Below are 15,429 nucleotides of genomic sequence, written 5' to 3'. Positions count from 1 at the left end.
TATGCAAATGAGGCGTTATCTAATGCTAACTTTTGGTGAATTTAGGAGAAATCTACAGACGCAAATATACAAAGTAATAAAATAAACACCTAAATGTGTATTTTGGATGTTTTCTTTCCACTAGTCTGAAAAAAAAACATGTTATGGAAACAAAATAGCCCAAAACGTCAAAGTTGACCAGTGCATGAACGATGATGTTTTCTGCCCGTAGTGTCTCCTCTCTGAGGATTCAACGCTGTTCAGAGTGACAGATCAACTGACAACAAACTGGTCAGCACTCATGAATATCCTGAGATATATTCTGCACACGAGTCCTATTGTGTGTGGTAGATAGATGATGGATAGATAGTAAGTGGGACGACATTAAGAGCAAACGACAATTCAAAGACAATTTAAATCACACAGATTTTACTAGAAATTAAAAAAAAAATACTTTACATGAACACTTCTTAATCAACAAATGATAACAATGTGACACAATGAACAACAACGTTCTTGGCGTAGTACTTCTAATGGAATTAGTCTATTGAGCACAATCTAGCTTGTTATTATGAAACATTTAGGCCCCCAACCTAACCCCCAACAGGCACAACTACACCACACTGTCAACCATCATACCACATTTGAAGCTCCTAAGTTAAATAGTTTCCGAGGTCTGCTCTGGAAACAAGGACAGACTAAGTTGTTGCGGGAGTATAAAAACAGGTTCACTCTCACACACAAACACACAGTATTAAAATCCCTGAGCAATATCAACTAAATCATTACAATTCATAATTTGGCCGTCAGTTTAGCTGATTGGTTTAACTTCAAAGAGTGAACAGCCAGAGTCAGCTGATGAGTAAAGGCGAGAGAGAGAGAGAGAGAGAGAGCTTCATTATAGTGTTTGATTTTTAAGGTGAAATAATTTTCATGTGTTTTTCAGTCGTCTAGCTCCTCCCAATGTCACCACAGTACACCACCCTGCTCTCCAGCCGCGAGCGCTCCGCTTCAAACACAAGCAAATGGCTCAGCAGCGTCTCCTTGGGACCCGAGCGGATCAGGGATGGATCATTGTTCTATGTTGAGAAACACACACACACACACACACACACACACACACTCAACCATCGCAGTCAGCGTTTCCAAGTCCTACACATGAACTTAGTGCCTCCTCAACAGGTACAGTGAATATTCTTAATGTTTCAAATCAACGCTGTTCATATACTGCAACAACAGAAACTAGTATTTAGAAGTACTCACTGCCACAGCAGAAACGAAGGCATCCATAAGGTGGTAGTCTGCTCCACCGTGTCCAATCATGCCAAAGTGCCTGGGGGTGTCATCGTGTGGCTTGTGCTTTGTGGTTCTTTGGGTCAGAAAGTCAAACACACGTATCTCATGGCCGTCACATGACAGCTCCCCCTGAGAAGAAGACGTTACATAGGTATTATTTAACTGATGCGAGGCCACATGTATCACTATATGATTTTGTTTGGTCATACCATGATACAGTAACTTAAATTTGGTTTTAATAATTACATTACAGTTAACCTATTTCTTCCTGCAACTGAAGTTTTGAAATTTCCTTTGTTATAAATGTTCTCTGGCGAGCACAAATGTGAAGACATTTTTTTAAAAATCGGTCAAACCGTTGACTGAAAAGTGAGTTTTCATACCATAGCTAATCTACGACGGATTATTAGGGCCACATGGAGGGAAAAAAAATCTAGAAAAAAGTTGTAATTTAATGAGAATAAAGTCATAACTCAACAAGAAAAAAAGTCATAATATTACGAGAATAAAGTCATACTACTTAAGGAAAAAAAAAATCGTAATATTACAAAAATAAAGTCACAACTTTACGAGAAAAAAAGTCATAACTTTACAAGAAAAAAGTCTTAATATTATGAGAATAAAGTCATAACTTTACGAGAAAAAAGTCTTAATTTTAAGAGAATAAAGTCGTAATATTAAGAGAATAAAGTCACAACTTTACGAGAAATAAAGTCATAACTTTACGAGAATAAAGTAATTTCCTCCTCCACTAAAGAGTCAGTTTCTCCATCAGGTCCGTGTGGTTCTTTCTTCAGAATAAACACAGTTTATCTTTTCCAGGTCCTGATACTGATGATAATGTGGTACTGATGTACCAAAAGATGAAGGATTTGATTATTTGTGAAAAGTATAACTTCACAAGATGCTCCACGTTCCTCATTTTCACACTATTTCCCCTCTAAAATAACACGTAAAATTACTACTTTATAAACTTCTGTCTTTATTCTCGTAATATTATGACGTTATTCTCCAAATTATTTATTTTTCCCTAAATGTTTCCCTAATACTCTGTTGCACCTTCCTGTCCTACCTTCCTGTCCTACCTTGCTGTCCTACAGTACCTTCTTGTCCTACCTTCCTGTCCTACCTTACCGTCCTACCTTCCTGTCCTACCTTCCTGTCCTACCTTGCTGTCCTACCTTCCTGTCCTACAGTACCTTCTTGTCCTACCTTCCTGTCCTACCTTACCGTCCTACCTTCCTGTCCTACCTTCCTGTCCTACCTTCCTGTCCTACAGTACCTTCTTGTCCTACCTTCCTGTCCTACCTTACCGTCCTACCTTCCTGTCCTACCTTCCTGTCCTACCTTCCTGTCCTACCTTGCTGTCCTACAGTACCTTCTTGTCCTACCTTCCTGTCCTACCTTACCGTCCTACCTTCCTGTCCTACCTTGCTGTCCTACCTTCCTGTCCTACCTTGCTGTCCTACAGTACCTTCCTGTCCTACCTTGCTGTCCTACCTTGCTGTCCTACCTTGCTGTCCTACCTTGCTGCCAAAGATGGTTGTCTTTCGGTTGCATATCTCCTCGGAGAACGCCACCATGGTGAAGGCTGCCGTCAGACCCCCTTCAAACTCCATGTTCACAACCTGGACCAACAGAACAGATAACAACCAGATACCAGATTAGGGCAGACTGAAAGTATTCTGATCCTACCGTATATTTTGACCTTATAATTTATATCACCATGGATACTGGTACGTCCAGGTTTTATTTAAGCAGCAACAAACCTTAATGGTACAGTACGTTGTGGCGTGGAGACTAAGAGTGTGTGTGTGTGTGTTATAGAGCCGGTGTTTTTTAACCTGGTTACTGCAGACGTCGTTGTCACACTCGTAGACACAGCGGCCGTACGGTCCGGTCCTCAGGGCCTCGGTCACTGACTCGATGTCGGGGAACGAGTTCGGACATATGACGGATACAGGCCAACCAGTGTGACCCTAACACACACACACACACACACACACACACACACACACACACACACATAGATATGAAATCATGTATAGCAAGTTGAATGTTATGTTCACAGATTGTAAAGTATAATAGATAATAATTGGTGAAAGTAATGTGTTGAAGTGTTAACCCGTTTCACTCTGTCCAGGTAGATTTTGCATGCTGAGTAAGGACAGTCTCCTTCTATTGAACAATCCAGGCAGCGGCTTCCAGCACCTGTTGGCTGATAGAAACACGAGCAAAGTCATATTCATGCTTAGTTTAGACATTTCTGTTTGCAATAATGCAGAAATGTAAGATAACAATCGGATATTACTACTCAGAGTCCTACTTTTAATAGCTAGGAAGATGATTACAGTCTCCTGGTTGAGGCCGCAGCCCCCCCCCCCTAACAAAAAAAGGACAGATGTATTCTTAACTAAGTGGTCCCCAATAACTTAATTTTTCTTAATTGATGTGAACTCAATGAATATGTAACAACCTGGGGATTTTAATTTTTTTGTCTTCTATTCATCTTTGTTATTATTTATTTATTTATTTACTTTTTTATTGTGATTTATTATCTCTATTTACTTTGTTTCTTTTTATTTTATTTTTTCTTTATTTATCATTATTCCTACTCTATTTTTTTATTCTTTTATTTCTATTTTCTAACTTTATCTCTCATTTTTATTTATTTATCTATTTATTTATTCTTTTTCAATTCCTTTTCTATACTTATCTTCTCTTCTCTCCTATTTTAAAGTATAAATAAACATGTTATTTTTCCTCTCTGTACATTTATGTATTCTCTGGGCCAATGGACAAAAAATATGACTCATTTCCTACTTAATGGAACAATGTGTGGACATTGAGGGGATGCCGACGGACGTACTGCCTCCTAAGGACACTTTTGACCCTGTTGTGTATTTAAAACATGTGACTGTGCTGCTTAACGACACAAAACCTCTGCAACGCTGAAAGGGATTTAAGAGCTATTATGTTACATGCTGTTTTACAAAACATTTAGAGCTCTACAATAAAAAGGAAAAGAAAAATATGATCACAGAAACAGTTTGTTCGTATCTGTACTGGTTTCTTTGGTGATAGAGATGATTTCTTTGTGTTTGGCCACATAATGTGAAGAGACCACAGACCTTGCTTTCTTTTCCGAAGTGGCTGACGGATCCAAATGATGACACTTTCACACACCTGCCAAGAAACAAACAGCAAAGTTAATGATTCATCTCAGAAAGGACAGAAGGACCTCACAGGAAACGACCTCGTCCAGCTGAAAACACAGACAGAGACTGAGGTCCAACAACAGTGTTAAAGGAACCGTGTGTAACATTTCAGGGGAGCAGAAATGGAATATAATTATTCATAATTAGTGTATAATCACCTGACAATAAGAATCGTTGTGTTTTCGTTAGCTTAGAATGAGACGTTTATATCTACATATGGAGCGGGTCCTCTTCATGTTGCTCCTCCATGTTTCTACATTAGCCCAGAACGGACAAACCAAACTCTGGCTCTAGAGAGAGACTTTCACGTTTCTACGTTACCTGAAGGCCACCGGGGCGTTTAGACGGAGCTCCTGAGGCCATGCTACTTTCAGATTATGCTAGCTTTCCAACATCGTCGACCCTATCTTTAACATTTTCTTGTTTAGTATATTCCTTTTTTGTGTAATTGGTTTATGAATTAGGTAACACTGTGGGCACCGCGGTTATATAGGTAGGTAGGACCAGCATGCACCTGGGTGGGCTTATGGTTTCTTTACCAGAACAAGAGAGGCAGCGACATCCATGTTTCCTTTGTGCTTCGTTTGCTTGCTTTTTTTGGATAATCATCAGAAACACGTACATCTTGTAATCCACATACCCACGGTGCGTCAGTGGCCTTTTAATTTAAGTTTGATTTGAAATTTTCCAGCAAATGGCAACTACACTCGGAGCGAGGTAAACAGCGTTACCAAGAATTTACACTCAGCAGCTCACGTTACCGCAGTCTTGGAAAGGGAGGAGTGAGCGGAGGGATACTCAGTAGGTTGCAATCTGCAACCACACCGCTAAAAGCCGCCAGATCCTACACACTGCACCTTTAACTGCATCTTACTTCTGACAGAACATCTGACGAGCTCGTTGTCGATCATTGACGGCTGTCTGATGGTTTACCTGCGTGCTCCGGCCCAGTGATGTATTAAGTCGATGTCGTGGCACGATTTAGCCAAAAGAGCAAAAGAGCTCTCTGATTCATTCCTCCAGTTCCCCCGAACAAACGAGTGAGCAAAGTGATAGAACCCGACCTGGAACGAGAGGCCGACAAGGTTAATCTGTAACAGTCTAAAACATCATGTACTAGAAGCAGGAATACTGTTTAATGAAGAGGGGTCTTTATTTCTCACCGGCTCAAGGTGCTGAATGTGCATCACATCACCGATGACTCCGGCATCCAGCAGCTCCTAAAAAATAAAAATAAAGAAGGTAAAAACATCATTTGCATTTTGTGATTTTCTTCACCACTTGTCACAGTGTGAAAAAAGGTTTATGTTTCTGTAATTGAAACTATCAAAATATGCTCCACTCTCCTTATTAAAACTCAGGTTTACTTTTTAAAAAGGTACCCTAACAGACGTCTTTGTTTGACAGAAAAATGTTCACCTTTATTTTGTGGATGAGGGGATGATACCGGAGAACATGACCCACCGAAAGCATCACGCCACTCTGAGTGCAAGCCTCCACGATCGCCGTGCAGTCTTCAGCAGTTGTCTGAAGTCACATGAAGCGACGAGCGTCACACAATCACAGACAGAGAAGAAAGTTTTACTGACACTAAATAGCATCTCTTCTGAACTTTGCAATGTGCTTGAAGAAAATATAATCTAAAATGTAATGTTGTAAGTTGTATTATGTAGTTTTTTTTAATCAAAATAAAGAATTACAAACTAACATGAAACAAATTACTGTAAAAGTCAATCAAGTTATGCTCTGTATTAAGATGGTTTATGTTTATTTACAAAAACACTCACCGCCATCGGTTTCTCCAGCAGAACATGGTAGCCCTTCTTTGCAAAAGCCACAGCAGGTTCCTGTGAACACAAACTGGTTCAATAGAATGAGGGTTACACATACCTGTATATATACAGAATATACTACAGTATATATTGTATGTTTACCTTATGAAGGCGGTCTGGAGTACAAATCAACGCTGCATCTGCAAACTTCTCTTTTTCAGCTAAACTCTGCCAGTCTAGTTTAGAAAAAAAGAGCATTCAATCATTTAGTATGAGGCAGATAATTATAAACAATTCAATGCATTTTTATTTATTTTTTTTAATTTAATTTGGTGCTCACCTTCAAATACGTTTTCGTCTCCAATTTTGTGTTGCTGTTGGAGTTTAGTGCGAGCAAATTTCCTTGGATCGGCTACTCCGACAACCTGAAATGGTGAAGTTGAGTTAATGAACTGGACATAACAAGAGCTCTGTTAGTTAGACATTACAACTTAATACCTGGGGAAAAAAAGTATTAAAAAGTATTCAGATCATTTACTTAAATAAAGTAGCAATACAACAGGGAAAATATGAGCAAAAGCCCCGTATTCAAATAAAAAACAACAATATTATGATCAAAACTGACCTATGTTGTTAGAGAAAACATGGATTTGATGATTTTGTACTGTGACAGACTTGACATTATACTTTCATGAATATATTGTCTATTTTCTCATCTTAGATCAGAGATTTTGGTGCCATAATATGTCTTTATAAACAGTCAATTAAGATTCATCCTTACCTTAACACGATCAGGGTGGACGGATGCGTAGCTGGAGTAGATCTCCCCTCGACAGCCAGCTCCCACCACGATGACACGGACGGCCATTCTGTTTCCCTGTGAACTTTAACACAAATCAAAGCTTGTAAACACTTTTTACACAATAACCCGAGGCAATATAAACACTCACCAGTCAAAGGTTGGTACATTCTACAGCGGGACATCGTACTTCCTATAATCTGGGTTGTTATTCACTACATCTAGATATAGATTAGCCATCATTTGAAGGTGGACTAAATTAACAATTTAAATTTAAGTAGGTTGATTAACCCTCTGAGACCCACCATAGACCATCCATCCTCTGAATGCTCTAGGTCTCTAGTTTGATCCATCCATCCTCTGAATGCTCTAGGTCTCTAGTTTGATCCATCCATCCTCTGAATGCTCTAGGTCTCTAGTTTGATCCATCCATCCTCTGAATGCTCTAGGTCTCTAGTCTGATCCATCCATCCTCTGAATGCTCTAGGTCTCTAGTTTGATCCATCCATCCTCTGAATGCTCTAGGTCTCTAGTCTGATCCATCCATCCTCTGAATGCTCTAGGTCTCTAGTCTGATCCATCCATCCTCTGAATGCTCTAGGTCTCTAGTCTGATCCATCCATCCTCTGAATGCTCTAGGTCTCTAGTCTGATCCATCCATCCTCCAAATGCTCTAGGTCTCTAGTTTGATCCATCCATCCTCTGAATGCTCTAGGTCTCTAGTCTGATCCATCCATCCTCTGAATGCTCTAGGTCTCTAGTCTGATCCATCCATCCTCTGAATGCTCTAGGTCTCTAATCTGATCCATCCATCCTCCAAATGCTCTAGGTCTCTAGTTTGATCCATCCATCCTCTGAATGCTCTAGGTCTCTAGTCTGATCCATCCATCCTCTGAATGCTCTAGGTCTCTAGTCTGATCCATCCATCCTCTGAATGCTCTAGGTCTCTAGTTTGATCCATCCATCCTCTGAATGCTCTAGGTCTCTAGTTTGATCCATCCATCCTCTGAATGCTCTAGGTCTCTAGTTTGATCCATCCATCCTCTGAATGCTCTAGGTCTCTAGTCTGATCCATCCATCCTCTGAATGCTCTAGGTCTCTAGTTTGATCCATCCATCCTCTGAATGCTCTAGGTCTCTAGTTTGATCCATCCATCCTCTGAATGCTCTAGATCTCTAGTCTGATCCATCCATCCTCTGAATGCTCTAGGTCTCTAGTTTGATCCATCCATCCTCTGAATGCTCTAGGTCTCTAGTCTGATCCATCCATCCTCTGAATGCTCTAGGTCTCTAGTTTGATCCATCCATCCTCTGAATGCTCTAGGTCTCTAGTTTGATCCATCCATCCTCTGAATGCTCTAGGTCTCTAGTTTGATCCATCCATCCTCTGAATGCTCTAGGTCTCTAGTCTGATCCATCCATCCTCTGAATGCTCTAGGTCTCTAGTTTGATCCATCCATCCTCTGAATGCTCTAGGTCTCTAGTTTGATCCATCCATCCTCTGAATGCTCTAGGTCTCTAGTTTGATCCATCCATCCTCTGAATGCTCTAGGTCTCTAGTTTGTGGCTGTAAAGTTTCATGAGGCTGTGATTATCCTAGAGGTCACCACAGGTCATTTTATGCAGTGAGGTCCATGAAATGTCTCCTATGGGGACTAACATCATCACACATGAATCCAGTTGGGCTCATTGGATCCACCAGAGTCTCAGCTTTACAGTGATACCCAATTTATGTGATTCAAGACTGTTTAGGTGGGTACCCATAGAACCATTTACATCCACATATCTGGAGGTCAGAGGTCAAGGGACCCCTTTAAAAATGGTTGTGACAGTTTTCCCTCGCATAAAATGTAGCCTAACTTTGCAGCGTTCTTTAACCTCCTTCCTTCCCGACATGCTACCATGACATGGTATCAATGGATTCATTATGTTTTTCTAGTTTCATATGATATGTGTGGCATCACTCTAGCGCTAAAACGGAACCCACTAGAGCCTCTGGAAGACAGTGAAGTCAGTCTGCCTGAGGGGTCTGAGGGGGTTAACACAGAGTAAAACAGGAAGATAGCTCATTAAAACATTTTAAAACTGTGTTTCTGATGAATAATAATATAATATGTCTGTCTATGACGTGTCTGTTTGTCTCATTACCTGTTTTGTCCCATACAGCTGTCCAAACCTTCTGTCTGTCCTCCGCGGTGATCCAGAGACTACAGACTCATCCCAGTCAGTCAGGTGGACTACAACAACACGTCAACTGCGGACCAACAGCCGTAAAGCAGGCACTGAGTGACGTAACGGCCCCTGCTACCATGGCTACAGTGTGATCCAGGCTTCTGCTGCGTTCACTGACCCTCGTAAACTATTTACTTGTTTGAAACTCGTTAAAATTCACTCCAATATGAAACTCACACGCTTGGAAATTTTAATAAGTCATTAATATAATAAGATCTATGGAAGTACCAGGCTGATAGAGTTGTTATTTTAAAGACTCTTTTCACCTTTAATTATTAAGACTAATGTGGAGTTTTGGTATTGATTTCTTTTATTTTTACATGACAGCTGTCATATGACCGATGACTCAGATGTGACCTTAAACGACCCTCTTTCTGCAGTTGTGATATTTGCACAAATCAAAGTATATGGAAGTGAAACCTATATAAGTGAAACCTGGTTTAATGTGTTTCATTCTGAGTTTCTTTCTTACATCAAAGCCCTTAAAGTCATGAAAAACAAAAATGCTTTTAAACTTCTTAGTGTAATAGAAGAATATGAATTACAGGAATACAGCCCTATAGCCCTTAATTTAATGTATTATTATTTTCATGTATAATTTTACATATTTTATCTGTTCTTGTTCTGTATGCACCTTGTCCTTTTACTCTAATGCAATGATCTATGAGCCATGTTGTTTGTAAATTTGAACTTGTTCAATAAAAATCCCCCCAAAAAACAAAAACAATTGCGAATAGGGAAACTATTGAACACGTGTTTATAGATTGTTTTCATGCTACTTCTTTTTGGCTTGATTTACAGGACCTCTCAAAACATTTCGAAAAACACATCATACTAACAATAATCCCAGTTTTTTGGCAGATGAGATTTACATAATTAATTTGATTATTATCTTAGAAAAATATTATACACATAAAATGGCTTAAAAGAATACCCTCCTTTTTTTTATTATAAAAGATACTGATTTTAAAACATATTTGACTATGATTGATAACTTAAAACTCAAAAAATTTAAATTGGCTAAAACTTTTAAATTGTTTAGACATTTATAATTTATTCCAATTGTTTGACAGACCCCGATTGTTTTTAATTATTATTTATTTTGTTTGTTTTTAATTAATATTTTCCTTTCATTACATTTTATTTTTGTGGTATAATTTATTTTATTTTTATATTATTTTTATACTGTAAAATATATTTGCAGAATTGTAATGAAAAATCTGAACATGTATATGAATCTACTGTTTTGAACTTTTGAAATAAAGTATTATTTTATATTATTATATATATAGATATATATAATAATATAAAATAATAATTTGTATTTATACACATATATATATAAATACAAATAATAATATATTAATAAATAATAATAATGTTAATAATCTAATATTAATATTAGATTATTAATAATAGAATAATAAATAATAGTGTATATAAATACAAAATAACAATTTGTATTTATATATATATATAATACAAATCATTATTTAATATTATTATATATATAATTATATAGATATAGATATAGATATAGATATATAATTATATAAAATAATAATTTTGCTATATATAATACTTTATTTCAAAAGTTCAATACAGTAGATTCATATACATGTTCAGATTTTTCATATATATATTTTATTTTTTTATATATTTTATATATATATATATATATATATATATATTATAAAGTCAGAGAGGCTGGATCAGTCATCCATGGGTCTGGTTATATTACTGGGAACAGAAGGAGTGGGAGTCGGGGGCATGGGGTTTGGTAGTAGGGATACATATCATTTAAATAGTAATATATAATATTATTTCTGTGGTAGATATAAGAAATAGGGTGAAATGATGTGACGGTACACTCTCCTGTACAGTAGGTGGCGGTAATGCACATCCAAGCTGTTTGCGATCCACCATTTAACCAAGAGAAGAAGAAGAAGACGGTCTTCGGAAATCCTCGGCTACTTCCGTCAGATCCGATCCACTCATACCGGAAACGGTCACATGACGCGTTTAGCTGCAGCGTGAGTTTATGTTTCTGCTGCTCGGTAGCGGCAAACATCCCGATGCTCTCTAGCGACTAATTCAGTGATTTAAACATTCTCAGAGTTACTCAAGTAGCTTCAGTTCACACCACAGTGTTTCATAGGAGACTAGTGTAGAGCTGTTTAGCAGCGATCAGGCTTTAAGACACATTAGGAGGTTTCTCAGTGCTAGCTCGGTTAGCTCGTTAGCTACCGTTAATAACATGAACATGAATGTTGACACCGTGAATCAGTCTGTTACTACCGCTGCGACCTCCACCACCTCTTCAGCTGCTAGTAACTGCATCTCTAATGATAACACAGCTACAACAACCACCGGCAGCAGCATCCCGGCGGTCAACACTAACGGTAACACCTGAACCTTTATCACTTCTACTGATGTTATCCAGTAACGGTAACGTTATGTCACTTCTACTGATGTTATGATCTACTAACGGTAACAACACCTGAACCTTTATCACTTCTACTGATGTTATCCAGTAACGGTAACGTTATGTCACTTCTACTGATGTTATGATCTACTAACGGTAACAACACCTGACTTTATCACTTCTACTGATGTTATGATCTACTACTACTGTAGTAGAATGTTATTATCCATGTTGATGGTAACGTTATGTCACTTTATGACTTCTACTGATGTTATGGTGCATGTTGATGTGCTCAACACGTTAGTTAAAGGGAGCACAGCTAGTTTATTTCTACTGGAGATGGATGATGAGTCACAACACATACACACACACACACACACACACACACACACACACACACACACACACAGCTTATATATAGGAGCTTCAGTTCACACCACAGTGTGTATATATATATATATATATGTATATATATGTGTATATATACATATATATATATAAGTACGTCATGTATTTTCATGCATCATCATGTGTGGACTTTGTGCAACCTTTCTGCATAACACTGTTTCATAGAAGTGAATACTGTAACATCTCATTATCTGTAAAATGTATAAGGTATTTATAGTTTTTGTTTTTTTTTATTATTCAAAATCAATTCATCCCAAACACTTGGTACTGTATTACAGCTTCAGCCTCAGCGGCCATGGTGACACCATCAGCAGACTCATCTGTCTCCAACGGCGTCTATGTTCCTGGTGGCATCACCAATGGAGATGTGAAGCCGGCCCTCTCCACCACGCCCCTGGCAGATTTCCTCATGCAGCTGGAAGAGTACACTCCCACAGTAAGTCAAGTTTTGTCAGTCAGCTCACTATAATGCTGCGTTCACAGATGGGGACACGTTGTCGGACAGACCACAAATTCAAAACACTGCATTATTAATTAAATTCTGGCTAACGTTGTAAACACCTGGCAAGTTTGTCTACCCTGCCAGCCACATTAAATGATCACCATCACCAAATTGAATGAAAATTTAGACGTTTTAGGACTCAATCCTGCAGCACTTTATTAGTTTCCTTCAGTGGTCAGAGGCTGTACCAGTGTTCCTGCCACAGTTCATTTGGCCGATCGTCACTGAATGACAGACATACAGTAATAATGTTCTTCACAAATAAGTGCCTGTCGCAGTGAAAGTGGGCGAATGTGAATCTTGACCACAAGCTGAAGTCTGCTCTTTTTTCCCCTCAGATTCCTGATGCAGTAACAGGCTACTACCTTAACCGGGCTGGCTTTGAGGCTTCTGATCCAAGAATGTGAGTACAACAATGACTGACACTATGAGGTATAGGCTACCTTCAAGCTCCAGTGTGAGTGGGTCTGCCCAATACCCCATGGAACTAAATGACACAAGTGACAGTGTCACAATTAGACTTACAGGGCAGGCACAAAATGAGTGTTTGTGGAGTGCTTTTGAATGTGTGAAAGAGAATAGTAACTGACTTGACGTTAGATTGACTGCCAGGCCTGTGTGACGTTTATCAAATGGAGTTTTAAAAAGCTCACGAGCTGTTGTATATCTGTAATACTCCATTCAGATTGGTCAATGGCGGCGTTCTACGGTCTGTTATTTCTCTATAACAGACCGTTGCTATGGATGCAGTTCAGATGTCGGACTCTGGCAGAACAATTTTGTGTCAGGTTATTGATTTCTTAAGTAAGTAGCCGTGTAATAAACGGGATTATGTCCAGCCAGCGGGTCATTGTTGTGACATAAACCCCGACAGGGCAATGCTTCGCGTCGGGTTGCCGCATCGCCCTGATGGGGTTTATTTCACAACAATGACACATCAGTACTGCTACCAGTCCTCCATACTTATCTTCTTGAGCCTAGTCGACCATTTAGTATCACCTTTTATGATAGTTGCCTTAATGATTTATTGGAAGTGAAAAGTGATATTGAGATCAGAGGAACTCTTTGATCTGATCTATTGGTTTGTTTTTTCCACGACAGATAGATAGATAGATAGATAGATGGATAGATGGATAGATAGATAGATAGATAGATAGATAGATAGATAGATAGATAGATAGACACATGAAAGAATGAAAACCACAACAATAATTTTCTTTTTCATTTCTCTAGAATCCGTCTGATCTCCCTTGCTTCTCAGAAGTTTATCTCAGACATTGCTAATGATGCACTGCAGTACTGTAAAATGAAGGGCACCGCCTCAGGAAGCTCAAGGAGTAAGACAAAGGTCAGTGTTTCTCTAATTTTTAACATGTGCTTTATTTTGACACTGACTGTATACAACAGAATATTAGGGCCACATTGAGGGAAAAAAATTAATCTGAGATTTCGAGAGTAAAGTCATATTACGAGAATAAAGACATAGGTTTACGAGAAAAAAAGTCGAAGTATTATGAGAATAAAGTCATAATATTATAAAGTAGTAATTTTACGTGTTATTTTAGAGGGGAAATAGAGCAGTCTGTGTGAAAATGAGGAACGAGGAGCGTCTTGTGAAGTTCTACTTTAGTTTAGGTTTCACAAATAACCAAATACTTCATCTTTTGGCTCATCAGCACCACATCATCATCAGTATCAGGACCTGGAAAAGATTGAGCAAGAAACTGCGTTTATTCAGAAGAAAGAAACACACGGACCTGATGGGGAAACTGACTCTTTAGAGGAGGAGGAAATTACTTTTTTCCTCTTAAAGTTATGACTTAATTCTCATAAAATTACGACTTTTTTCTCGTAATATGACTTTATTCTCGAAATCTCCGATTTTTTTCCCCCTCAATGTGGCCCTAATACTCCGTCGTAGACTGTATGTGCTGCTGTATGTGAGAAAAAAACGACTTGTTAGAAGATGGAGACAGAGGTAGTAACTATCTCTGATCATGTTGTTCCTGATAGTTGCTGATTTTGTCTTTTTTCTTCTTCTCTTGTTTATAGGATAAGAAGTACACTCTGACTATGGAGGACCTGACTCCTGCCCTCACAGAATACGGCGTCAATGTCAAGAAACCATATTACTTTACATAGAGCTGTCTGTCTTCAAGGCTTTTTGCTTTTGCTAGTTTTATCTCCCTGCTGACCAACCAGAGTCTGACAACACCGTTATTGCTAAATTCTTTTTTTTTTTTTTATCATGGTGCTTTAGCACAGTTTGACAAATCTTTGTAGTCACTTTGCCATTTGTTATTTTTTTTTGTGGAGCCACCTTTGCATTATGTTAAACTGTATAATTAAGTTTTATTGTGAAAATAAAACACTTACAAAAAACCTGTGAGATGTTTCATCTGTCCAAAAAACAAGTAAGAAGTAGAAGTAGATTACATTTTCTGACACTCTGATACTAAAAATATTATTGTGCAAAATAAAAATGCAGCTCCTTTAAAATGTATTATTAGAGATGATTGCAAAGGTTGTTTTAAAATATATATATATTTTTTAAATTATTATAGAAAGAGCATAATGTAAATTCAGATTATTAATTTCGCTGATTGACTGTCCCGTTAACAGGACGATATGTTTTTGAATGGGGCTTATGGACAGGTTTAGGTATTATAAGAAGGATTAATAAAGTACCTCATCTACTGGATTAAAAAAGATATTGGTTTTACAATTTAAGTGTTTGTTTTTTTTAATAGTTTTTATTTCAAACAGTCAGTATATAGTGTTACAGAAGGAAACATAAGA

At 38.1% G+C, this 15,429-nt stretch overlaps 2 protein-coding genes across 5 annotated transcripts; one reads left to right on the top strand and one right to left on the bottom strand.

Annotated features, from left to right (window-relative positions):
- Positions 1–386: 386 nt before the first annotated feature.
- On the bottom strand, positions 387–9,346 carry zgc:154075 (uncharacterized protein LOC556929 homolog). 4 transcript variants are annotated; one of them, XM_037773224.1, is made up of 14 exons: positions 9,212–9,343; positions 7,047–7,149; positions 6,606–6,690; positions 6,428–6,501; positions 6,281–6,340; positions 5,913–6,020; positions 5,657–5,713; positions 5,427–5,557; positions 4,407–4,461; positions 3,401–3,493; positions 3,120–3,254; positions 2,802–2,903; positions 1,243–1,404; positions 387–1,058 (listed from the first exon to the last, which is right to left on the bottom strand). In XM_037773224.1, exons 1-14 carry the CDS (start codon positions 9,223–9,225, stop codon positions 930–932), a joined length of 1,308 nt encoding a protein of 435 aa, XP_037629152.1. In that variant the 5' UTR covers positions 9,226–9,343; the 3' UTR covers positions 387–929. The 4 variants fall into 4 exon arrangements, with proteins under 4 accessions (XP_037629152.1, XP_037629153.1, XP_037629154.1 ...); XM_037773225.1 differs by lacking the exon at positions 387–1,058 and having other exon boundaries at positions 1,249–1,404; positions 2,789–2,903; positions 9,212–9,346; XM_037773226.1 differs by lacking the exons at positions 387–1,058; positions 1,243–1,404 and adding an exon at positions 2,661–2,679 and having other exon boundaries at positions 2,776–2,903; positions 9,212–9,346.
- A 1,944-nt stretch (positions 9,347–11,290) lies between these two features.
- Positions 11,291–15,012, top strand: taf10 (TAF10 RNA polymerase II, TATA box binding protein (TBP)-associated factor). Its single transcript, XM_037773287.1, has 5 exons — positions 11,291–11,697; positions 12,407–12,564; positions 12,969–13,033; positions 13,864–13,978; positions 14,683–15,012. The coding sequence occupies exons 1-5, from the start codon at positions 11,553–11,555 to the stop codon at positions 14,770–14,772; spliced, it is 573 nt and encodes a 190-aa protein (XP_037629215.1). The 5' UTR covers positions 11,291–11,552; the 3' UTR covers positions 14,773–15,012.
- Positions 15,013–15,429: the final 417 nt, after the last annotated feature.

This window comes from Sebastes umbrosus, chromosome 6 (assembly GCF_015220745.1).
Source record: "Sebastes umbrosus isolate fSebUmb1 chromosome 6, fSebUmb1.pri, whole genome shotgun sequence".
In the NCBI taxonomy this organism is placed as follows: domain Eukaryota; kingdom Metazoa; phylum Chordata; class Actinopteri; order Perciformes; family Sebastidae; genus Sebastes; species Sebastes umbrosus.
This window is presented reverse-complemented; position numbering and strand designations above follow the sequence as displayed.